This window comes from Melospiza melodia, chromosome 6 (assembly GCF_035770615.1).
Source record: "Melospiza melodia melodia isolate bMelMel2 chromosome 6, bMelMel2.pri, whole genome shotgun sequence".
Classification (NCBI taxonomy): domain Eukaryota; kingdom Metazoa; phylum Chordata; class Aves; order Passeriformes; family Passerellidae; genus Melospiza; species Melospiza melodia.
Genome location: NC_086199.1, coordinates 64,144,962 through 64,169,460, shown reverse-complemented (window position 1 = coordinate 64,169,460; position 24,499 = coordinate 64,144,962). Strand labels below are relative to the sequence as shown.

The window sequence follows — 24,499 nt, the reverse complement described above, 5'->3', positions numbered from 1 at the left end:
TCTAGATCTGCTCCAGCTGAGCCTCAGCTCATTCCCTGAACATTGTGTTTTCTGGCTCAGCCCCACTGCAGCAAAGCCACCCTCCAGGGACACCATTAACTCAGTTGCAGTCTGTCCTGTGCTTTGCAACCAGCAATATCCAAACAGGAGCTCTCCTCCCATTTCTGCACAGCACAGCCAGGCTCACCTGTGTTCTCCTGCCAGCAGGTTTAAAGGGACCAGTCTCCATCTCACTCAAGGCATTTATGGAATAGCAGACCATGCTGTGAAACAGTTAAGTGCTGATTTTATTCCCAGTGAGAGCAATATGCTCAAATGCATCTCTCCAAAACTGGAGGAAAGAACAAATACCTTGTTGGTATCCATGAAAATTACAAACAACATATGACACAGAATACAAGATAAAATGTACATTCAAAAGAGCACTGCTGACTTGAACCCAGCATGAGACTTGGGGCAGCACAACCTAAGAAACCAGATCTGTGGGAGTCCCTAGGCCCAAAGTGACAGCTCAAATCTGCAAGTCCTTGTCAGTGCTCTGGACTGGACAGTAAGCACTCTGTAGCCTGAGATGTTAGAACAGCCTTAAATTAGAGAAAAAGCAGAAGGATTTTATGCCTCTCTTTCAATAATACTGATGGCAGGTCTGAAGTAGCATCAGGGAAGCCACTGATGATTCTTCACAAGGGGAGAAAACACCAGGATTTATCCAACCTGCAATTGCACATTGACTTTGCGTGGTGCAACCTGGCATTTTTAAACACACTTTTGTTTTTTCAGACTAAGAACAGCCCTTTAAGTAATGTTTAGAGAGTTATGCGGAATTCAAACCTGTCTTGAAAGACTTGAATTTACTTAAATGACAGTAGTTTTTCAAAAAGCTTGCATGTAATTTTCCACCATCATTAACTGAAGGCCATCATGGGATGGGGAACAGGAAGAGAATGGCACCTCAGTAATAAATCATTGAGCAGCTAAAAAGCAGCAAATGCTTCCAGCCTTATACAAGATATTCAGGCTGAAAAACTGGGAAGTTAGCTCAGGATGGCTCATTCCAAACACACAACAGTGCCTTATTTCACAGCTGGTCAGACCAGTTTTTAAAATGCAAATTAAAATCATGCTTTTCACCAAATTTCAGGAGGGGTCACAACTTCACCACTACACAGTCACATTTCACTGGGAAGATATGAGGACTACCCCTTAGAAATTGCAAGGGAAATTTTAATTGCACTTAAATTAGAGTCTGGCCCAGAAGAGGTCATGGATTTTTACTTTTTTTTTTTTTTTTTTTTAATAAAACAAAACTAGAACTTTGTCAAAGATCACCAGTATGTAGGTGTCGTCTAAAAAGCTGCTTGCAGGTGCAGCAGGCTATTTGTTTCATGATAGATTTTGGAGCAAAACCAAAAGAAAAGAGTAATTTTTCTAGAAATCAGTTTTTTCTTTCTTCTCCACAAATACTTAGGTTTTGTTTGGACTTAAGGGAACTGGAAGAGATTTGGATTTTCATGGGGAATACAGTTCACATTGTCATGTGAGCAGAACACATGATTGACAGAAATGGCTGAACAGTCCCCACCACATCACAGGCCTTCATCACAGGCCTTCATAACATGACTGCATCTCCACTCCTATCAAACACTGGTGCACAAATGGACCCAAATGCTCACACCCAGTGTTTCCAGCAGTGTTTCCAGTTTCAGGAATAAGTTATAAATAAATACATGTAACATGAGTATTAACTCATCAAACATTACTTAAGCCACTACTCAGCTGACAGACAAACACTTCAGTCTCTAAATTTCTCCACATTTCTGAAAGCTAAAGCTGAAGTTCACAAAGTGGAAGTAGAAAAAGGGTTCATAAATGCACTCTAAACTTCCTGGGATTGGCAGAAGTGGCATGTGAGTACAGACCCGAGAGAAGCAATGCCCAGCTCCTCAAGAAGCCTCAGGCCCTCGAGGAGGGAGCAGTCCCCAGGCACCATCACTCTGAGTACACAGAGGGGGTCCACACAAGCCCCATTTTTCTCTGTTAGGTGCTAATCACAGCTATTGCAGAGTCCTCAGTGCTGCTCTCCTGCTCCAGGCCCAGCCGGCGGATGGACTCGCTGTATTTCTGCCGCCCCAGCTCAACGATGGCTTCCACCTCATCAGCGATGTCCTGGCGGCCACTCTCCTTCAGGGCTCTGATCAGCTTGCTCACACAGTCAGGATCCTCTGAGTTCTGCTGAGCCCACGAGAAAAGCATGTCCAGGATCTGCTTATTGAGGTCCTCTCTGAAGAAAGGAGGAAAGGCAGCAGTAACCAACACACTCTCCTGAGCAGCAAACCAAAGAGACCTTACCTAAGTGCTAGCCATGGCTGGAGCCTTAAAGAGGCCATCCAGACACACAAAGCACTCAGTGGGCCTGCCTCTTTCCTACCCAGCATACAGGAGTTGCAGTTCCTGCATGGATGTTTCTCTATAAAATATTTTCCTAATAGAAGTATCAAATTAAGGCATTCTGCTTTGGAATATAATTTCCTCACCAGTTTGATTATAACAAGTCAAATTCTCTCCTACTGCTTTGGCTTTTTGGTCAGACTGCATATCCCGTGATGTGCCACAAGCTCTTTTTGATTAACAATGATATTCACTATTAAAGCCATAGATAATTTCTCTTTGTAAGAGATGGAGTCTGGCCAGGAATCTGATCACAGAACAGAATAGGAATGCAACTCAGCTGAACTACAAAGCTCATCAGGTTTGTTATTTCCCGATTTTGTTTTTCAAACAAAAAAATGTATTTTATAATGGCAAGAGAACATAATCAGTTTCCCATGATAAAAGGCATTCTTTTCAGAAGAATCATTAGTCAACCCATCTTTAATCCAGTGAAACAATTACAGTGGAAGAACTTTCAACCAGCCAAGCATTGATTTATACTATTACACGGCAGATAGATGGACAGACATATATAACGCATCACTGTTGGTTACTGTGTCCTGTTCTCACCTGTTATTGTATCCTATGCGCTCAATCTGCTGGTAGGTCAGGCCCAGGTTGAGGCCGATGCTCTGCCAGTCAGCTCCCACACGCCTAGCAATGCTCAGCAGGTTTGCCTGTGTCAGGTAGCCAGTCTCAGCATTGCCCAGGTTCAAGGGAGGGAAGGAGAAGCCATACAGGGGACTGGGGTTCTCATCCCACCGGGGTTTCAGTTGCTGTGTCACAAAGAAGAGAGAGAAAGAACATTCTTTCTTTTCATAGAAAAGTGTCCGGCCACTCAGTCTCCACAGTGAAACCTCCTTCCTTCTACTGGAAGAAAGGAAGTACTTGGTGTCACTTCAAGGAGAAAGCCTGGGCTGAAGGGTCAGGCTGCAAGAAAGAAGGAGGACTTACACTGGCAGTGACCAGCAATGCTCACTGCCTCAGGAAAATATCAAATTGTAATGCTCACACTCATAGCTCACATCAGAAATTTCCTTTCCTGCATTTACAGAGCAGTTTAAAATAAACCACATCCCTGGAGCTTATTGGCCTCAGCAGTAAGAGAGCACTTAGTGTAGGTTCGTAGTTGAGGTTACATGTGTCAGAAAGGGATGTGAGATCATCACACGTGATCGGAAGGGAAGTATTCAGCCTACCAAGGTATTTATTGTTTTAGGCTTCTCAAATGTCACTTAAAGCACAAGTTGCATTTCTCACTGTAACCTACAACCCAGACTTTAAAGCTCATTGCAGAATACCTGCACTCAACGTCTATGTTCAAATCCAGCATAACAACCTCATCCTATTCCTTTCTTTTCTCCTGCTGCATGAGCTGTGTGACTAAGAAATTTATAAACAAAACAGACACTTCCCTTAATTACAACAAGCTTCCCTGCATACTACATTCTCATTTATTCAAAGGATCCACCCTCTCTGACTCTCTGACCACCCACCCAACAAGCCTGTGCTTGACAGGCAAGATGAGCAGGAGAGGTGGAGACCACTCCCAGCTCTTCATGTTCTTGTTTCAGAAGAGCTTGCTCACAGGGAGTGCAAAATCTCCACCATGACACGACTGGGCAGCTATTCCATGTGCTCATTCATTGCATGCCTTCTCATGGAGGAAACAAAATCAGCTGAGCAGAAATGCCATGCTCTTACCCCATCTAGATTAATTTTTCTGTAGGAGACAACTTACAGGTAGTTTGATGGGCAGAGTAGCAAGCCAGAGGGAGTCTGGACCTTTTCTCCTCCTGCTGGCATCTTCAGGGATGCTGTCTGGAACTGCACCTCGGTAGAAAGAGACCTTTGCAAAGAGAAAGATTGCAGTGAGGCTCTGATCCAAGCACAGTAGCACAGCCTATTGGCACCATGTCTTTTCCATTTAGGAAAGAATGAATTCAGCATTCTCATCTATCCTCAGCCCACAAAAATGGCCTCTCAATTATGTGTAACTGGGAGGAGCACTGAGGTTCTGCCATAAAGGCTGGACTTTCTGCCAGCACCCCAAAAATTAATGGCAGGAATGTAAGTCAGACAGTTAAGTGATGAGTGATCCTTCGAGATTACACTTCTTGACTGATCAGAGTTTAGTCAGTGAAATGCAAAGCCAGAGAAAGAGGGTAGGAAAAGAGTCATGCCCAGCACTCAGAGATTATTATAAAGAGTATTGTAAAAGCAATGATGAAGGAGGAAACAAGAAGTCAGTGTAACTGGTTGTTCACCTGGCCTTTTACAGCTTGGTCTTTTCTGTCCACAGGGGAGGTCACATAGATTTCCTTCATGTTCTTCAAGTGGGAGTAAAAAATAAATGAGAGACGTCCATCCACACAGTCAGGGCGATCTGTGCAGAAAAGCAGGAAGCATTCAACTTGTGGAGAAAAGTGTGCAGAAGCAGATCAGTCATAAAAATAAACCCACCTGGCTATTGCCCTCTGCAGGTTTACAAGAGCATGAGAAGAAATGAAAGTCTGCAAACAGCACTTTCATAAGGAAAAATAGACAGAAAAGTTATGTGACCAGAGAATGTGACAAGTTCAATGTCCAGGGGCTGGCTGCTGTGAGTAGTGGGGGAGCTGGAGGCAGAGAGGAATGCCATGGAGGAGTACAACCCACAGCAGAAACATGTCTAGGGACAGAGCAGGACAAGAGGGAGGGAGGGAGGGAGGTAGGAGCAGAACAAGCCCGATGCTGCCATACCCATATCAATGCTGATGCCTCGCTCAAAAGCTGCAAAAAATTGCTCTCCCTCGAACATCTCCACCATGTCGGATGGCTCAGGTCCTCGATAGCGGTCCTGCAGCTTCTTCAGCACTGGGTCAACCTGACAAGGACAACAGTGTTTGGTCAGAAGCACATCTGTCCCTCAACCCATGTTGCTATACCCATGATGTTCCTCTCACCTTCAACAGGGAAGACTAATTTACATGAAAAGGATGTAAACAAATGAACAAAGACACATTAAAAAAGCATTTCAGTACTGTCTCTGTCTTTTTAACATGTCTTTTTAACTTCAAAGGCAAGGAGGGATTTACTTGCTACCATATCCCACTCACTATTCAAATACCTTTTCTCTGCAAAAAGCCACATGCTACAACAGCACACAGCTGAGGACACCAGAAAGCTCATTTTGGCTTTGTAGCCTGTGATCACAGTGGCAGTGCAAGAGTTGGGTTAGATTCTTCTATTTGTAACAGTAAACTGCTCTCACTCCATGACCATTCCCAGCAGGATTACAGACACACCCAAACAACCATCTCACACTGAGTGTCATTGATGCCTCATCTGGAGACCGTTTTAGCCCACAACCCAATATAAAAAATCCTTGCAGATGTTTGTGTCCACAGGTCACTTCAATACAGGAGCACAGGTAAAGAGAAGGAGCAACCAGAGCAGAGAATTATGCAGAGCTGGATATGCAGCCCAGTAGTGGCAGTCTGATAAAATAACCCTCAGCTCACCAAGCTGCACTGCCTGCCAAGGGACACGTTCTCCACAGCTGCACACTCATGCTCACACTAATCTGAAACAACACTGCTAAGGGCTGATACCCCTAGGAAGAGGCAGCAGAAGAGAATGTGTGAGCACTTCCCATCTCCTTCTTGACAAAATTAGCCAGATTAGCTCACACTCATTGCATAAACTAACCTGATGTTGTATTAAAACAGACTAAGGAGTGCTCATATGTTCTGTTCCCGTGCTTGAACTGAGAACAGCAAGGAACATAAGGAAAATTACCATTTCTAACCACTCCATCTGAAAACAAAGCAGTGCTGCTGCCCACACCACTAGCCCATGTCAGACAAGTGATGTGTAAACTTTGACTTAAATTTAAGGCAACATGTTTTACCTCATGTTTGCTGGATTATAATAGCATGTACGTGGCCAGTAACTGTGGTTCAACTGATTTTAGCAGTCCTGCAGACCTCAGAATTTGCAGGGGAGGAAATCAGTGCATGGCATTTGCCACTGGATAGAACGAGTTTTTTCTTTGCCCTGTGAGTCAGTATCACACCACCAACAGTGTGGTGACACTGCTGGTCACTGTTTGGTGCACTGCTGCCTTTGCATCCTACAAAGGGAAGCCTGGGAAGCTCAGGAGCAAGGCAGTGCAACCCAGATCAGACCTTGTGCTTGGGGACACACTGCAGCAGGACTTGCTCAGGATCCCTCTTCCTCTGCAGCGCAATGAAGTTCACCTGGTACAGACGCAGCCGCTCATAGACCTTCTTGGCAATGCCTCCAATGTAGGTCTTGGTGGTGTACCACAGCCAGTACCTGGAGACAAGGAATTTAAAAAAAATGAGGGACCCTACCCAGAGAAAGGTGCCAGTGTCACACCCACATGATTGGAAAGAATGACAGGTAGAGACAAAGTGCTACACTGGGCATGACTTGTAAAAGGAAGAGGGAACAGATAGAGGTAATGTCATGGCCTCTGGTCAGAGTGTTGGAAAAGCAAGGCAGAGGAACATCCCATCTTTTCCTCAGGACTAATCTTGCACTTACCAGGAGAAGTGAGTGACTTCAAACACTGCATAAAGATGGGTGAATTCCAGCACCACCTCACTGGTGATGTCATTCCAGGTTTGGCCCTCCAGGTCACCGTGGAGTATATGCAGCCTTGACCGATCCAAATTCAGCCCTAAAGACACCAAAGATCACGAGATGCTATATGCTATATGCATATGCTCTATGCAGCAGAAACTTTTATTCATGGCTTTACAAACCCAGCCACAGGTTTGGGTGATTTACTTTTTAAAGACACCAAGTAAGGGTTCACAGCCTTCTGTTCAGCATCCAGAACTGAACTTTGGTCAAAGAAGAGCAGCAATAAAAGGACCAGGCTATCCCATTGCTTTTGGGATATTCTGGCAAAATATGCAGAGTTAAAATGATAGTGTGCTCATTCTCACCAACAGATTCATTAGACAATTCTCATCACTAAAAACTAGGGTTATTAATTAAGTTCTATCTCTTTCTAATGTACATCTCACACACTTTTCAATCCTGATGCACTTCAGGCATACAAATAGCAGGTAGTGTTATAATGAAGGCCATGTATTTCTTTACAAGAAAACCAGGAGAGGTCAAAGAAAATAGGAGTAAGGACACTCAGGGTACTCAGCAAACAGAGGGATCCTTGCCATGACTGAGGCTGTTTTTAGCAGTTGTCAGAGTGGGATGTGGCTTAGCATACAATCATATATTTCTAAATGCAGTAGCTCAGCACCTGATTCATAAGAAAGGAAAAGAGAAGGCAGACCCCTGGAGGCAGCATGTTCATTTCTTGCTTCAAGCTATTCCCAGTCATGAATCAAAACCCTTTTACAATGCATCTCCTCAGTGGGCAGGAGTGCCTCAGTAAAACCAGCAGTTAAAATACACATATGGTTTGGCAGAGAAATCCTTTTGCCAAGACCATTCTCCCAGCTTGTCTGGTCTGTGAACCCCAGCCCTGATCTGATGGACCTGAACTACCTTCAGCTCGCACCGCTCTGCACCACCACGCAGTCAGCGGACACGCCTTGCTGTTCCTGCAGGAAAAGCAGCAAGCTTTATTAACAACAGCAGAGGCAAACAAAATTCTTTCTTGCCCTTTGTGGTTTTCCAAACATGGCATTTCCCTTTGTCAATTTTGGGAATAAGCTGACCTGTGATCCCGGGTGGAAGAGGCAGCTGAATTCTCACTGGCTTGAGAAAATCCGCCGGGGAGTCCTGGGAGAGGTAGAGCAGGGGACTGGCTCTGCACTCTGCATGGGCTGTGATTTCCTCTATCTCTTCTGCAGAGACTGGCAGCACCTGGATGTGCAGACAGCACAGGGAGCAGAGCAGTCAGGCACCAAATTCCCACACTCCTCACTCAGTCCCTCCAACACCCAGCAGGCAAATGATGCTCTTGCTGCAGGGCCCATTGAGAAATAAAGCACAGTGAACTTCAACTGAAGTCTGGCAACCTGTCTGGCTGGGATGGACTTAAAGTATTACAAGAGCATCTAGCAGCTCTACAGAACAATTAATTTTAGTCGGGTGATTTTAGAATTAGATCCACATTAGATTCCCCCGCCACCCCCAGTTCTCACTGAGCTGTTCTTTTAGGGTCAATTTTGCAAGGGAAAAAGAGGCAAAATCTTTTTGTGTTCCCTTCACAGCAGCTACCCACTGGTCTGCTGAAGATCCCTTTCCCACACAGGACAGCACAGAGCAAGGCCCATGTTGCATGGAAGTGAGGAGAGAAGGTGATCTGAGATGGGTCAGCCCATGAAGCAACCACGTCTAGACATAAATTATCCTGGGGCAGACATCTCTGCTTGGTTCTGTACTGAACATGAGGAAACAGCTGCACCAGAGCTCACCAAAAAGCATGCATACCTGCAGCTTGACACTACGAGGCTCTTGGGTGACTCCAGGAGGAAAGACCACTTTGATGTTTGGATCCACACTGGAAAAGAGCAATGTCCCCTCTGCTGGCACTTTGCATTCATTTTGAACAAGTCGAGACACAACAAGGAACCAAGAGAAGTGAAGGACACAACAGTGGGCCACACACTTCTGTGACAGAGGACAAAGAAGAAAACATATAGGTATATAACTTAATACAATAAAGGCAGGAAAATGAGCACCAGCCAAGCAGAAGAAAGTACTAAATCAGAGATGAAACATGGCAGGATGCAGCTCATCAACTCTCTCCATGAGAGAGGAAACCTGGAGCTGAAATCCACTAAATTTTATTGCAGCTGGTCAAAACACAGCTCATGAGATGTTTCAAATAGGTTCACTCTTGGCTGGGCACAACCAAAGAGGGGAACAGGAACGAAGTGTGTCACTGGTAATTTCAATCTGCTCACCTTTGATTTTCTCTTCTGCTTCACTCTTGTTTTCAGATCATTCCAGCTCTGCCCACTGAAGGTCCGAACCACCACCTCATTCTGGTGAGGGGTTTGAGGTGAGATAAATGGCATCCAGATCTGCACCTCCTGGCAAAAAAGCATTCCTGTGAGAGACACCAGCTGAAAGGATAAAACCAAGGCCAGCTCTGCTCTGTGGCTTCCTATGCAGATGAGAGAGGGCAGAGCATGGCCTGTGTGCAGGGAATCAAAGAACCCGCTCTGCCCTGTGATCTCCAGGGAGGTGACAGGAAATGTTAAGTCTGCTATAAACTTTGATGGTAGGAAAGGTTCAGCAGATTCTGAGCAAAAAGGTCAAAGCAACCTTTGCAGTGAGCTGCTGTCAGCCATGATGGGGCTGGCAGGTGGTGTGACTACTCCCCAGCTTGAATGCAAACCACACAGTCAGACTCTTAGAGAAGGATGCAAACCATTCTCCTTCCAGGCTAAGGCCAGATGCTGGACTAATCCTCTGGTAGAGCAGGAGTGTTGTGAGTGAGAAAGGTTATAGCTCAGCTCAATCAGGAGCAGTGGGCAAGGCAAAGGTGCCAGACCAGCACAGTATCACAGAAGCTGGCTGTCTCCTTTCTCTATGCAGCAGGGCTTCTTTCAGAGGGGGTCCTGCAGCTATGAAAAGCACCGTGGATGGGGGTAACTGTCTCACGGGTCCCAAAAGGCGCTCTCAGAAAACTCTACTGAGCTACTGCAAAGGCAGATTCATCAGGAGGTGACCTGGGGGTATCCTCACCTGCTGGAATTGGATGCCATGAGGCTGCAGCTCCAGGACTCTACTCAGCAGGACATCGTGGTGTCTCAGCTTCACCCACTGCGGATCTGGCGTGAGGGATCGGAAGTGGATCCGCAGAGGAGCAGAGGCAGCCCCCGGAGGAAAGTAGAAATGGATGCCACAGGCCAGGACCACTCTGCAGCCCTCAGAGGTGACAGTAAAGCTTCCAGAAGACATGCATGAATTAATGACATTGTGCAATGACTTCAGCCCTCCAAAAATTGACAGAATAATCTCATACTTGTGTTTTACTGGCCTACTGAGGAATGCTATTCATTCCTGCAATACCCACCATGCACCTTGTCTGTAATGTAAGTTCTTGATAATAGAGGCTTACCTGCCCTCTCCTGATGCAAGGAAGAGTCTTTTTAGCCTTCTGGTACTGGATGTATCTGTGGCAATAAGAAGATTTAGATAGGAGAAGGAGACAGAGGTTACTTAAACCAAGGTAGACAAAGAAAGGCTGAACAGTTTTGGCTTAACCCTAATCTGACAGAAGTCATTAATGGAATCCTGGTCACACTGCAGTGGGCCCCAGAACACACTGCAGCAAGAGGATGGCATGTGGCCTCGAGGTCCCAGGACATACTGAAAATGCTAGCTCTCCCCCAGGGAAACTCAGAAGCAGAGGGAATTTGAAAACATTTCAGTTTCCCTCTGCAGCTCTCGGGGCCATGCTTGATTGCCTGGGGACACCCCAGGAATCAGTGCTTGCTCTTGTGAACATGAGCACCACTGGGAAACCCTGCTCAGATTCCTGTTCATTTCATCACCTTCCTCTAAGACTAAGAGCTGCTCCTCTGCAGCCTGTGAACCTCAGGAAAGCAGGAGGTAACTGCACAGCAGAATGACCCCTTGCTGTTCTCTGAGGTTCTAGCATGAGCCACCATGGCCTTAGGGCCATGCAGCAAGTCCAGGAACTGGTGCTTACCTCTGCTAAAAAGGCTGGACCCGTTTAGGGACCTCTCCTGATCTGTTTCCTGTGAGTCCCATTTTCAATTCCACTGTAAAACCCTACCAAGAAGCCCAATTCCAGGAGCCACTGAGCCCTTCAGACCGGGATAGGCCTCATAAAAACATAACTAATACTGTCTGTATCCTTACAACTTAATAATTATTCCAGAGAAAGAAATGCTGATCTGATTCCCCCCTGCTTGTCTTCTCTAATCCAAACCCATCTACACCATGCTGGGCTGAGTGAGGGAACAGCTGGGCAGAACACACAGCAGCAGAAGCCCTGCAATTACCAGCCTGCGGGGACAGTTCCGTTTCTCCCAAGGGATTGCCGCGGACGTGCACGAACGGCAAGGCCTGGATCTCAGCAGGGATGGCACGCAGGCAGTTGTTCTGCAGATCAAGTCTGGACAAGTTGGGCAGGCTGGCAAGAGAGGCAGGGACTGTCACCAGGAGATTGCTGTGCAGATGCAGCCGACGCAGAGACTTCAAATTGGCTGCAGGTTGGAACAAGAAGTGACCCCCCATCCGTGCTGTTAATTGAACTGCATATCAGCTCGAACACTCCCTCTGTCCTCAGCCCATGTAAACACACACATAATGAGGGAAAAGCACAAAAGCTTAACATCCCTTTAGCTCACAAAATAAAGGAGTGCAAGGAATTAGCTGAGAGGCAACACAGCCTCCTCTGTCCTCTCTTTCCAGCTACAAGTAAGACAGCTCTGTAACAGCATCAAAAACAACCTTGGTCACAATGTAATAGAGGACCCAGGAAGCTGGGCAGCCGAAGTCACAGCCCAGTTCTGTGGACTGGTCCACACTGGACAGGGTGATTTCAAGCCCAGATTCTCACCCCATCAAACCTCAGCACTTCTGCCACCCAAAACCAGCCAGGGCAGATCTTCAGTTATTGTAAATTGTATTGAAATCTCAGCAGTGTCGCTGATTCACAGAAACAGAAAGGGTGGTCCAGAGAGTTGTTAATGCTCAAAGGCACTGACTGAACCAAGCACGATCCTTCTGGATACCCTTTCCATTTGGCTCCAATATAAAATGATTTATGCTAACAACTCTGGAGATAGAGACCAAGGGTGTCAGAGGTTGTACCAAAAGCTTGGCAAGCCCATGTCCTTCTCTTCCCCAGTAAAATACATACCTAGGGAGTCTGGGATGCTCAATAAGCGATTCCCAGAGAGATCCAGCTCTGTGCAGTTGTGCAGATTCCCAACTTCTTCAGGGAGCAATTCCAAAGCATTTTCTGAGAGATTCAGATCCTGCAGCATTGACAGCTCTCCAATGCTCTGAGGTAAGTCCTTCAGCTGATTTTTCATTGCAGAGAAGAAAGTCAGTTTGCTCAGAGAGCCAAAGTCCTCAGGAAGTGTCACCAGGCTGTTGTGGCTGACCATGAGCACACGGAGGCTGGGGAGATGGAGAATGCAGTTTGGCAAGGTGGAGAGTCTATTGAAGCTGAGATCCAGGTGGGAGAGACACCTGAGGTTCCCAAAGTCTGGTGGCAAGCTTGTCAGGGAGCCATGCTGATAGGAACCAAACTCATCCCTAGCATGGCCACCTGGGTGGAGGGAAATGGAAGAAGAGGTCACTATGCTACCAGGAGAACCTCATGTGAGACTCAGCACAGAGATCCACAAGACTGGGAGTTACTGATAACAATGAGCAGCACTAATCACAAAGTATTCAGAGAAGTGAGTTTTCTGCTCCATGCCTCAGTTTCCTGATCAGTGAAAGGGGTGTAAGAAATGAAGAGCTGTTATGAAATCAGGAGATGCCACAGTGAACCAGCACAGCTCTGCTAAACACATCTAGAGTCAAAGCTCAGAACGAGCCAGGCCACCCCACACACTTACCACACTTCAGCAGGGTGGCCCATACACCTCCAAGATCCCACTCTCCTTCCCCACTTCTTCCTCACTACCGGTGGCCAACAACACTTTATGGATCAAGGAAATAGTCCTTGCCCTCAAGGATTTATTTATGCTGCTGAGAAGCAAACAGCCCTGAGGACTGAAATGTGCCCTTGCAAGACTAGAGGGCACACCTACCTGAGGAAAGAGCAGTGAAAATGTGGGAGGGAAAGTAGATAATTCAGTATTTTGTGTGGCAGACAGCACAGAGAGGGAAGAATGAAAGTTCCATATCCCAGCTTGTGACACTCAAATTAGAGAAGGGCTGCACCCCTGGAAAATAACTTGAGCAAACAAAAGGAAACTTCCAAACTTTTCCACTTAATCATTGTTTCATATTCCTTCTCTACTGTTTTCTATTTATATCCATATACAGCAGAGGGCACCAAATATTTTTTTTTTGCTGCACAATGGTACAAAATGAGAACAACCAACAGGCACATTGGACTTTGTACATAAGATTTTACTGAACTGCTTTATTGCACTTCAGGATTCTCAGGGTGTGTGTACATCTCAGAGAACAAGACTGATAAAAGGTACTGCTGTTATTGCCATCTCACTAAAGGGAGGGAAAGGCAAATCAAATTATTCACATGAGAAATTTGTGACAGATATAGAAACAAACCTCAGACTTCTCAGTTTTCAGCTGGAATCCTGAATTCTGCCCCCAAACTCCCCCTTTTTGTTCTTAATTATTTTTAAAATTCTACCTCCCAAAGAGCAAATTATTCAGTCTGATACAGAAATTATACAAATCGTATTGATATCCTACCACAGTAAATAGATGAGACAGTCAAATAATGACCCAATATTTATAGTTCTAACAGTTATTACACTTTGCCAAACTACCAGCACAACCTGTGTCCTACTTTAGATAAAATGTTGAACAGCCTCTTCTGGTCTGTCTTGAACTTTGCTAAACCTACAGTCACTGACAGTAAGCAAGGATAAAGCATGGATTGATTCAGACAGAAACACAACAAATACAGCTTATTATACTCTCAAAAGTGAAATAGGGGCTGAACATTCACCAAAAGATTCAACACCTTTCAATCCCCTTCTTCTTGCATAACTCCAGAAATGCTCTTCTAGAAAATGGCTACAGAAAATGCTGCAGCATCAACCCAACAAGACTCCAAAAACCCAGTCCCCAGGCAGCTGTAAAAACAAAGGGAGGAAGTAAGAGCCCAGAAGCTGCATCTTGTTGAAATCTGCATTCAGTTCTGAGCAAGGTTGAGCCAAAGCTGAGGTAAGGGGCACTGGAACAAAACACTTCCAAGGGCCGTTTGTTCTGCAAATATGGAGAAAAGGATTAACAAAAAATCTGAGCCTAGAAAAGCTGGATGGTGATGAGCCCCAGAATTTACCTTTAAGCACCAGGGATTTCAGGTGCTTCAGATGAGGAAGGCTGCCCAGGGCAGTGTCAAGGAGGCAATCGTTGCTGCTGAGCCGGAGGAACTCAACCTGGACCAGCTCTCCCTGTTGCTCCTCAAACAGCTGGAGGAAACGGCGGCAGCCGTCAGGATAAACATCCAGGTTCAGTCTGTTGTCAGCAAGGCAGGAGCCAGCCGGGGCAGGAGCCCCCAAAGTCCCCTCCCCGCACTCATCCCTGAGCCCCAGCAGCTCTGCCATCTTCTGCATCTCATCCACAGGGTCCAGACATGCTCTGACTTGCCAGGCAGGCAGGCACTGGCAGCACCACAAGGCAGCTGGGACAAGGAGACGAGGAAAGATGGCTCTGAAAAAGAACACAAGTTCACAATGAAGGCTCCTGCCCCAGTCCAGAGTGGCTGGAAACAGTTCATAATCACAGCAAGATGGTAGGAAAGATTACATGCATGTTACTGAAAGCTTTCGAGGCAACAAGCACAGAAATGCAGCATGACAGATGTCACAGAGCCTTCTTCTAGAGAAAACCTCTGAATTTTTCCAGCCAACATCTCAGCAGGGAATGGAGCAATTATGCACCATCAGAATAAAGACCAATATTAACTTAAAAAGACATAAATGTAAATGCCTATGCCTAATGCAGATTTCAAGGTGCCTTAGTAGGAAGCTTTATAAATAGAGAAGAAAACTGGGGCAGGGAGAGCTGAGTGAGAAGCAGAGCCCAGAGGTGGCTAACAGATTGTGACAGGTCCAATCGAACCGGGTTGTGAAACCCAGTGTCAATGGGATAAAAGCAAGTGGACAAAGGGCAGCAGAGAAAACGTGTCAGGGCCAGCGACAGGGTTAGAAAAGGCATGTTAGTGGTGCAGGAGCAACACCTCCTGAGCTTGGCAATTAAACTGGCTCATGGTGTGAATATCAGGAGCTCTTTGTAAACCTTGCCATGGATCAAATTGGTATACAGAAGTTTCCTTTGAGTGATGCAGAATTAGAACAAACTTGGCTCCAACATCCGAGGCCAGCAGGCCAGAAACAAGATAACGCCCCAGCAACACCCTGAGGAGCAGCGTTAGCCTGTGGGACACAGCAGCACTGATATTCCCAAGGCACAGTGTGAGGGAGGTGTCATCCCCTCAAAGGGCAGAAATGTAAAGGCAAGAAGAAAAGGAAGCAGAACCCAGAGGCAGCTCACAAATTGTGCTGCGCCCTTGTTGAACCAAGTTTGTGAAACTGAGTGCCAATGGGATAAAAGTGAAATTACTGCTTTAGTATAAAGGTGAGCATTTCTTACAAAGACATGGTGCAAAACGTGTACACAGCCCCCTTACAGACACGTATGAAAAAGGTCCATCAGCCATAGCTTTGTAAAACTGTCGGTGGTGAAGGAACCAGAGGGTGGGTCCAGAAGCCACAGAGGCAGCCTCAGGGCCAACAAACACGGATAGATGTGGTGCCACAGACACTCTGAAACACAGCCCTGCATATGGACACACAGTCCTGCACATGGAGACACACACAGCCCCGCACATGGACACACACACAGCCCTTCACATGGACACACACACCTGCACATGGACACACACACAGCCCCGCACATGGACACACACACCTGCACATGGACACACACACACCCCGCACATGGACACACAGCCCTTCACATGGACACACACCCCGGACATGGATACACAGCCCTTCACACGGACACACACAGCCCTGCACATGGTCAACACACCCCGGACATGGACACACACAGCCCTTCACATGGACACACAGCCCTTCACATGGTCACACAGCCCTGCACAGGGACACACACACCCTGGACATGGACACACACCTGCACATGGACACACACAGCCCTTCACATGGACACACAGCCCGGACATGGACACACACACACCCTGGACATGGATACACACAGCCCTTCACATGGACACACAGCCCCGCACATGGATACACACACAGCCCCGCACAGGGACACACACCCCGCACATGGACACACACACAGCCCCGCACATGGACACACACACACCCCGCACATGGACACACACACACCCCGCACATGGACACACACAGCCCCGCACATGGACACACACCCCGCACATGGACACACACAGCCCTTCACACGGACGCACACCGGGCCGGGCTGCCCGCAGCCCCCCGTGCCCCGGCCCCGTCCCCAGGCGCGCTGCCCAGGCCCCGGCAGCAGCCGCAGCCGCCCTCGGTGCCCGGCTCGTCTCACCCCTCCGCACCGGCCCCGGGCGCTCGGCAGCCGGGGCTGGGCTGGGCAGAGCTCTGCCCGCCACTTCCTGAAAAGTTCTCGGGAGCTGCGCCGCGGTCCGGGGCGGGACGGGACGGGGGAGGGGCCAGAGGCAGCGGGACACGGGCCGGATGGCACGGGTAACAGTATCCAGGCGTCCTGCTGCCACAGCAAGGGCACGAAAGGCGATTTTCCCCACACGGCCTCGGCCCTGGCACCGCAGCCGGTCCCGGCTCGGCTCCCCTGGGCTCCAAGCGAGCGGGAGGCACGGGCAGCTCCGGGTGTTGTGCTCATTCCATACAAATCCAGGGAGGGAAATGGAGCAGGGGCTGCGAGCCTGAGGGCGCAGGGCTGGGGCTGCCCTGAGGGAGATCTGTAGCCAGGTGGGAGTCAGCCTCTTCTCCCAAGAAACAAGTGACAGGACAAGAGGACGTGCTCTCCAGCTTATGTCCAGGTTCAGGCTGGACGTCAGGAAGAACTGCTTCACAGAAAGGGTGGTCAAGCATTGGAATGAGATGCCCCGGGAAGTGGTGGCGTCACTGTCTCTGGAAGTGTTTAAGGAAAGACACTCAGTGCCATGGTCTAGTTGACAGGGTGGTGTTTGGTCATAGGTTGGACTTGATGATCTCAGAAGTCTTTCCCAACTTATTGATTCTGGGACTCTGGATGCAAGCTGCACATGGCCCTGAGGGAAATTTCCTACAGATAGTAGACAACAACGACTGACTACTGCTCCAAGCTCTGGCTCAGTTATAACACCCTGAGCCTGGTCGTTTTCTGAGAGCACCTGAGCTACCACAGAAGCCCCACCACACTGGGGATCTCTGGGGCACCCCCAGGGCAGCAAGGCAGGGACAGCCACAGCCCAGGCTGCTGAACCAGCACGCCTGGTTTGTTTGCATCCAATGGGTTTCAGCACAGTGTTAACTTTTTACTTCCATTCCTTTCTCCAGTGCAGGAAATCAAGTGAATAAGCACAGGTGGTGACTCCCATAATCCCATGGCACAGGATTACCAGCTCCCAGCCTGCCAGCACAGGAGAGCAGCCCTGTCCCTCCTGTGGAGCCTTGCCTCAGTGTGCTGTCCCACAAGTGTGTTCTGCCACCCAGTGTGGAAGAAGCCAATCTACACACGGAGTTGAGGTATTTCACAAATATTTAATTCAGATTGGAAAAGACCTCCAAGGTCATTCAGTCCAACCCACGGCCAATAGACCATGGCACTAAGTACCTACCACATCCAGTTTTTCCTTAAACACGTCTAGGGAGAGTGACTCCACTTTGCTCTGGGCAGTCCATTCCAATGTCTAATCTCCCTTTCTGTGAAGAAATTCTTCTGAATGTTTAATCTGAACCTTCCCTGACACAGTTTGAGGCTATGTTCTCTTGTCCTGTACTAATTGCCAGGGAGAAGAGGCCAACCCCTGCCTTTCTAGAGCCTCCTTTCAGGTGGTTGTACAGAGTGCTAAGGTCACCTCTGAGCCTCCTAAACACCTCCAGCTCCGTTGCCCTTCTCCAGACACATTCCAGCACCTCAATGTCTGAATTGAAGTGAGGAGCTCAGAACTGGACACAGGGCTTGAGGTGTGGCCTCACTTGTGCCAAGTACAAAGGGATGATCACTTCCCTAATCCTGCTGGCCACTCCAAGATCAAGTTCCACCACCGACAAAACACCACTGAGACAACTAGAGCAAAGCTAACTGGTATGTCCTGTTGTTCCCAGAACACCTCCAGGGACAATGGTTCCACCACCTCCTGGGGAGCTTTTTCCAATGCCTGACCACCCTTTCCATGAAGAAACACAACAAGGCCAGACACTGGCTTTCTGGGTTCATCACCCATTGCCCGTCTCTGCGCTGATACAAAACAAACAAATACTTATTTGAGGACTCTGTGTGTGGATCTGCCTAGGGTGCACCTGGTGGCAGAACCCAGCTCATGGGACAAATGGAGGGGACTGTGCTGACCCTACCAGGCCGGGCCAGGGCAGGATTCCAGAGGTGGAGAACAGTATTAAGCCGTGGCAGGGGAGGTTTATGTTGAACATCAGGAATAATTTCTCCACAGAAAGAGTGATCAGACATTGGAACAGACTGCGCGGGGCTGGAGGTGCAGTCACTGTTCCTGCAGGTGTCCAAGGAAAGACTGAATGTGGCACTCAGTGCCATGTTCTAGTGGACAGAGTGGCATTAGGTCAGAGGTGTGACGCGATTATCGCAGAGGTGTTTTCCAATGTCCTTCACTCTGTGACCCCGTGATTTGGGGAATCTCCACCATCCCAGCACAAACCCCAAGGCCGCATAGCACACCCAGCATGGGCAGCCCAGGCTCTGCGCATGCGCTACCGGCCGCGCTGGCGGCGGCCGCACCCGCGGCTCCCCATTGGCCTGCGCGCTGCCCGCCACTCCGGCCCAATGGCAGCGCTCGTTGTTGAGGGGTGGCGGGAAGAAGGCGTTGCCGAGGCCTCGCCTCTTCCTTTCGCCGCCGCTCTGCCCTCGCGCGCGCACGTCCTAGGCCGCTGTCCCGCGCCGCCGCCAGGTAAGCGCGCGGCGCGCCCCCCTCCGCGGCAGTGGTGCCGTCCGGCCCGCGCGCGCCAGCCCCGCCACGACCGCGGGGCTCGGGCGAGATCACTCGGGCTGGAGGGAGGGGTGGGGGGGCAGGAGGGGAGAACGGCGGCCATGTGCTCTCCCGGCCCGCGCCTGGGCCGGGGCTGGCGGAGGCACGGGACGGGCTGAGGCAGGGGACGGGCTGAGGCGGACACCAGTTCGGCAGTGCCGCGTTATTGCTTCGTGTCGGGAGAGGTGTGCGGTGCCGGCGCGGGCGGGAGCGTGTGCGGGCCGCCCGCGGCAGGGCCCCGTGCTGGCACAGCCTGCGCAGCGTGGCCTCGCCGGCCGCGGGCCCTCCTTTGGAAGCGGAGCCGCAGGACTGTGGCTCGGAGGGAGCAGGGATGGGCTCTCTCCGAGCACGCGGAACTCGGCCGGGCTGAAACTCTCGTCTCCTCTTGCAGGATGCGTTACGTCGCTGCTTACCTGCTCGCCGTGCTCGGGGGCAACGAGTCCCCCACGTCCAAGGACTTGAAAAAGATCCTCGACAGCGTCGGCATCGAGACGGACGATGAACGCATGAACAAGGTGGCGTTGCCTCTTTATTCCAGATGTCCCAGCCAGCACCAGACATTGGAGCTGTTTCCTTGGCTTCAGTGTTCCCGTTGCCTCCCTATTGATGTGCTCTTACACTGTTCAGACATTTGGTGATCCTTACCAGTGTGAATTCTAAACACTGCTGAGCCAGTCATAAGTTTTTACAACTTTTGTTGAAAGTCTGGTTTTCTTATTCAATACCTCTGCAAAGGTATTGAGTGTATTCAATACCTCTACAAAGGTCTCTGTCAGTTGTTGCTGGCTTCTGGTAGTTCAGGCTAATCATCCTCATTGAGATGGTGGCTGCATATAAGGATGCACTGAAAATGTTCTGACATGGTCTGCACTGAAGTTTCACTTCTTATTTTCAGTCAGTATCGATCCGGAGCTAACACTTTTGAGGGCCTGATACTCAGTAATACATTTTTATTTAGTGTGCTGCAAAGGAGCATTTGTTTCCTCACCAAGAAACATAGGCAAGTCCTAACATGGAGATTAAAGGTATTTGAGGATAATATATTGGAAGGTTTTGGAAATTAATATGAATGTGGTTATGTTAAAAAACGACTTCTAAAGAGTATCTTAATTAGAATGTTTTTTGTGAAATAATAGATCTTCAGCATTGTGGACCTAGAAATAATTAACAATGGAGAAAAAAACCAAGAACCGATAAAATGATCTTATCACTTTTCTCATACTCCTATGTGAAGTGTTTCCAGAGAAGTACAGATGAAAAGAAACTATTTTTCCAGTATTTTGCCATAGGCCCAACAAGACAGAGGGTTGGCTGAGCTGACAGTGTCCTTACTATGGTTTGGAATGTTGGTTTGAACTCGTGGTGCTCCTGTTTAAATGCCAGGTCTTTTGGTTTTGGCTCCTTTAGGTTTAATGCCTTAATTAATTGCTTCCTTTGATCCTCCAATATTCAGAAAACTGTTCTGGAATCTGTTTTGGTCATAATTAATTTTTGGGTTGTCTATATTTTAAGCCTGTGTAAATGTAATGAAGTCTTAGAAGGACCTTTCTCCTGGATGGAGCAGTGATGCAGGCACATATTTCACACATCCCACGCTCTGTGTAAGCAGAAGGTGCCTGTTAAAAAGCTCTTGCTAAAGTCCTTTAGATTTGGCCACTGACTCCTGGTAGCTGGGACTCACCAGGAAGTTCTGGAGCATTATTTTTAAGTGCTTGCTTTAACAGTTTTGGGGTTTGTGTTTCGCTTTTGTCATCTCTGGTTATACAACAATGGTCATAAAATTAAAGTTGGAACTCTGTGTTCCAGGGCAAGGATACAGTAGCTTGGCTTTTAACATGTGGTAGGACTAGGAATGGGACCCTGTGGTTTTGGGTCCAGAACCCAGTGCTTCAGAGCCTCCCAGGGGCCATTAAACAAGAAATGTAAACAGTCCCTCAGTGACTTACACTGTTGGTGGGGCTTCCTAATTGGTTCCACAACATTTCTGTATCCTCTGTTTTCCAAGTTCACTGGATTAGTTATGAGTTCAGTAACAGACTTCATGAAAATGCTTAAAGTACTAAAGACTTAGCTGAAGTTTTCATGTCAATGTTCTGTTCCTGGTACTTAAAAGTAAGGAATTTTGGGGCTAGATAAGCAGCAGGATGGAGGCACTGCATATGATGATTTATCAGTACTTGTTTAAATGTAAGTTGTTCTTATGCTGTTTGGAAACTCTAACATTGTAAATTTTACTTACAGGTTATTAGTGAGCTGAATGGAAAAAATATTGAAGATGTAATTGCCCAGGGTAAGTAGAGTCTCTGAATGAGCCAGGTAATTGCCTCTGTTCCTTTGATAGCCTAGACCTGAGAGTAGGGAATTGCTGCCAAGTCACAGACTCTTTGTCTGTTCAGCAATGTGGATCACAGCTGGATTGAGTGGAATCAGGTCCATTCTAATTCCCTGCAGGTCAGTGCCAGTACCTGCCGGGTTTCGCTTGTGGACCACATTAAACTGGAGAACTGAAGCATGTATGAGCTTACTGGAAGTCTGCTCATGATGGAGTTTTCTGGACATGTTGATAAGAGACCGAGCTGTCCTTTGGGGTCTCTAGGAGATGTTTTGTGTTTCACCCACTTGTGTGCCCCAGTGATGTGAAACATAAGGAGCAGGCAGTTGGCATTGGGGTGCAGCTCCACTCTCTGCCATGAGCACAAGCCTCCAGTGCACATGTCTTGTAGAGCTCTCAGAGTCCAGCATTTCCTTTTCCCTGAGACAGAACTCTGAGGGCTGATTTCCATAGAAATTTGTGCTCTTACTGAGGCTGGAACTTTTACATGACTGACTGGGTCGTAGGGCTGAAGTAAAGCAGAGCTGAGTTAGTGCAAAGGTTTCTGAATAATGAATTTTTACTATTTTGCAAGTGTATAGGCACAAGGGAATTTGCAGGCATATTTTTTGTTTAAAGGTAGCCAGCACTTTGCCTGGCCTTGATGTCAGGAGCAGGCACTGGACATTTCTATCCATGTGGTTTGAAAGACCTAAGAGAGCTATTATACTTGTGGTTACAACACACTTACGCTGTCTCTTTCTGCAATACTTTAAATAAATTGTTTCTTAGAACATACATGCATATGAAACATGTTTGTTTACTTTGCTAGTTTAATTAGATCTTGAAGTAACAGGGAATTATTTAGAAACTGATTCCCAGAAACTGGAATACAGGCAAACATAGTGTGTATGTGACCTTTGAATGCCAAGGGAGCCTTGGTATGTGAAAGGCAAGAGGCCAGAGAACTTGCTGCCTTTCCAAATACAAACAGAAATCAGAAGTCTCAAAGGAGATGCAATATAGGGTTCATAGGGTGCTGAGGAATTTGTTTAAATACTGTACTCTTTGCCATAAATAAATCAATCTTTCCCTTTCTCTCCTGTAAGTGTGATCCCGTTATGCCCTCAGAGTTCTCTTTACCCTTAAAGGGGAAAAAAGAGGAGCAGGAGAAAGCAGTGCTGCCAGTGTTACTCTTGAGGTACATTATCACTTTCTGGGCTACTGTGCTGTATTCAGAGAACAATGTGGGTGTGCGAAATTGGATGTGCTTGCTGCTATTTTTATGACAGCTTTTGGAAGAAAGACAGGGACTTTTTGAACAGAAGAAAACTTGCTAATAATATGCTGCCAGTGTTCTTGGGGTAAGCCTTTGTGAATCTTAAAACTCCTGAGTGTTTTTCATAGAACACTTTACATTTATCATGAATGCAGCCTCTTGCTCCTTTCAGCAGATTAGTGACAGGTTCAATCCATGAGACAGGATCGGTTTTTTCCTGCACTTTCCCATTTCCCCTAACTTGTGTGCTTGGGATGAGCGTGTAAATAAATACCTTCTCTTGTGTCCCGTTCAGGTAATGGGAAGCTTGCCAGCATGCCGGCTGGGGGAGCCGTGGCAGTCTCAGCTGGAGGGGGCTCTGCTGCTCCTGCCGCAGCTGCGGCCCCTGCTGCCGGTGAGTGAGAGTGCAGAGCTGTGGCTCCAGGGCAACTCCTTTTGTCTCTGGTAACAGCTTAACAGCTGAGTCAACGTTTCAGGGCTTCTCCACTTCAGCTGTTCAGTGATGGAAGTGTCAACTGAACAGTTACTTTTCCTTTGGACAGTCAGAAGCATTTGCTCTTTGTCTGCCTTAGGATTGGTGTTGCTTAAAACTAAAAATCAAAAGAGACTTGGTGGTGTAAAGCACATTTCTGCAACAGTAATGTCTGTATCCATTCAGTGTTACTTGGTTGCTGAAAGGGAATGAGGTAAACCCTGCAGGCTCCAATACCAGTAGGCAGGGGAGCTGAGACCGCCAAATCTTGTATCTTGGAAATCTGTGGTGCAGTGTGAATACTGACTATTCACTTGGTTTTTTTTTTCTTCAGCTGAGGAGAAGAAAGAGGAGAAGAAGGAGGAATCAGAAGAATCTGATGATGACATGGGATTCGGCCTCTTTGATTAATTATTTGTTATAGAGAAGTTATTAAAATTCTTTGTTTTAAATGTTTCTGTGTTTATTATTATTACCGTGCAAGTGCTCTTGGATTCAGCTGTTCTTTCAATAGCTCTAACACAGCTTTGATTTTTATCTCTGTCTGCAATAGGTGTGTGAATTTTCTGGCAGACTATAAGACTCAGCTCTGTGAGTACTGAGGAGATGGCAAAGCTTGTGTGAACCTGGGTGCTTGTTTTGACACTGCTGTTTCTCAAACAGTGTGTGGAAACTGAATCTTCCTGATGTTAGCCACCTCCATTCTGTTTTGCTCTCAGTTACTCAGTGAAGTGGCTCATCTATTCAGCAATGAAAGGACTTTGTTTTCCAGGATCTGTTTATTCAATTCCCAAATGTGAAACTGAATGAACAGCAGGCCTGAATTAGGCCAGTAACATAATTTCAGAGCTAATTATAGTAATTTGGTTTTTAAATGTTTAAAAGCACCGATTTCATGACTGTCAGATTTCCAAGATCTAGGGACAACATCAATAAAATGGTTGACTAGGATTTCCTGGTACATCCATATGCTTAACAGAAAAAATCCTAACTGCATCCTGCTGTCATAAGACACAGATCAATGCAGAGGTGCCCTTCATGCTGAATGGCTGTTCTGGGCTATCAGGACATAAATTGTACCTTGATCTGAACAAAGAAACAGGAGAATGGTGTTTTCGGAGAACTGAAACATCTCTGGCATGCCAAGAACTT

General features: G+C 47.4%; 2 protein-coding genes and 1 non-coding gene across 3 annotated transcripts; 2 read left to right on the top strand and 1 right to left on the bottom strand.

Moving 5' to 3' along the window:
* Positions 1-269: 269 nt before the first annotated feature.
* On the bottom strand, positions 270-16,722 carry PIDD1 (p53-induced death domain protein 1). Its single transcript, XM_063158712.1, has 16 exons — positions 16,651-16,722; positions 14,390-14,760; positions 12,257-12,670; positions 11,394-11,597; positions 10,484-10,538; positions 10,108-10,309; positions 9,321-9,449; positions 8,845-9,024; positions 8,127-8,274; positions 6,982-7,117; positions 6,600-6,750; positions 5,173-5,296; positions 4,698-4,816; positions 4,172-4,279; positions 3,001-3,206; positions 270-2,281 (listed from the first exon to the last, which is right to left on the bottom strand). Exons 2-16 carry the CDS (start codon positions 14,661-14,663, stop codon positions 2,038-2,040), a joined length of 2,694 nt encoding a protein of 897 aa, XP_063014782.1. The 5' UTR covers positions 14,664-14,760; positions 16,651-16,722; the 3' UTR covers positions 270-2,037.
* Positions 16,723-19,095: 2,373 nt separating this feature from the next.
* On the top strand, positions 19,096-23,799 carry RPLP2 (ribosomal protein lateral stalk subunit P2). Its single transcript, XM_063158711.1, has 5 exons — positions 19,096-19,207; positions 19,677-19,800; positions 21,527-21,575; positions 23,171-23,269; positions 23,682-23,799. Exons 2-5 carry the CDS (start codon positions 19,678-19,680, stop codon positions 23,756-23,758), a joined length of 348 nt encoding a protein of 115 aa, XP_063014781.1. The 5' UTR covers positions 19,096-19,207; position 19,677; the 3' UTR covers positions 23,759-23,799.
* LOC134420427 (small nucleolar RNA SNORA52) lies at positions 21,714-21,846 on the top strand. The gene has a single exon (XR_010028344.1). It is a non-coding gene; the product is annotated as a small nucleolar RNA SNORA52 (small nucleolar RNA).
* Positions 23,800-24,499: the final 700 nt, after the last annotated feature.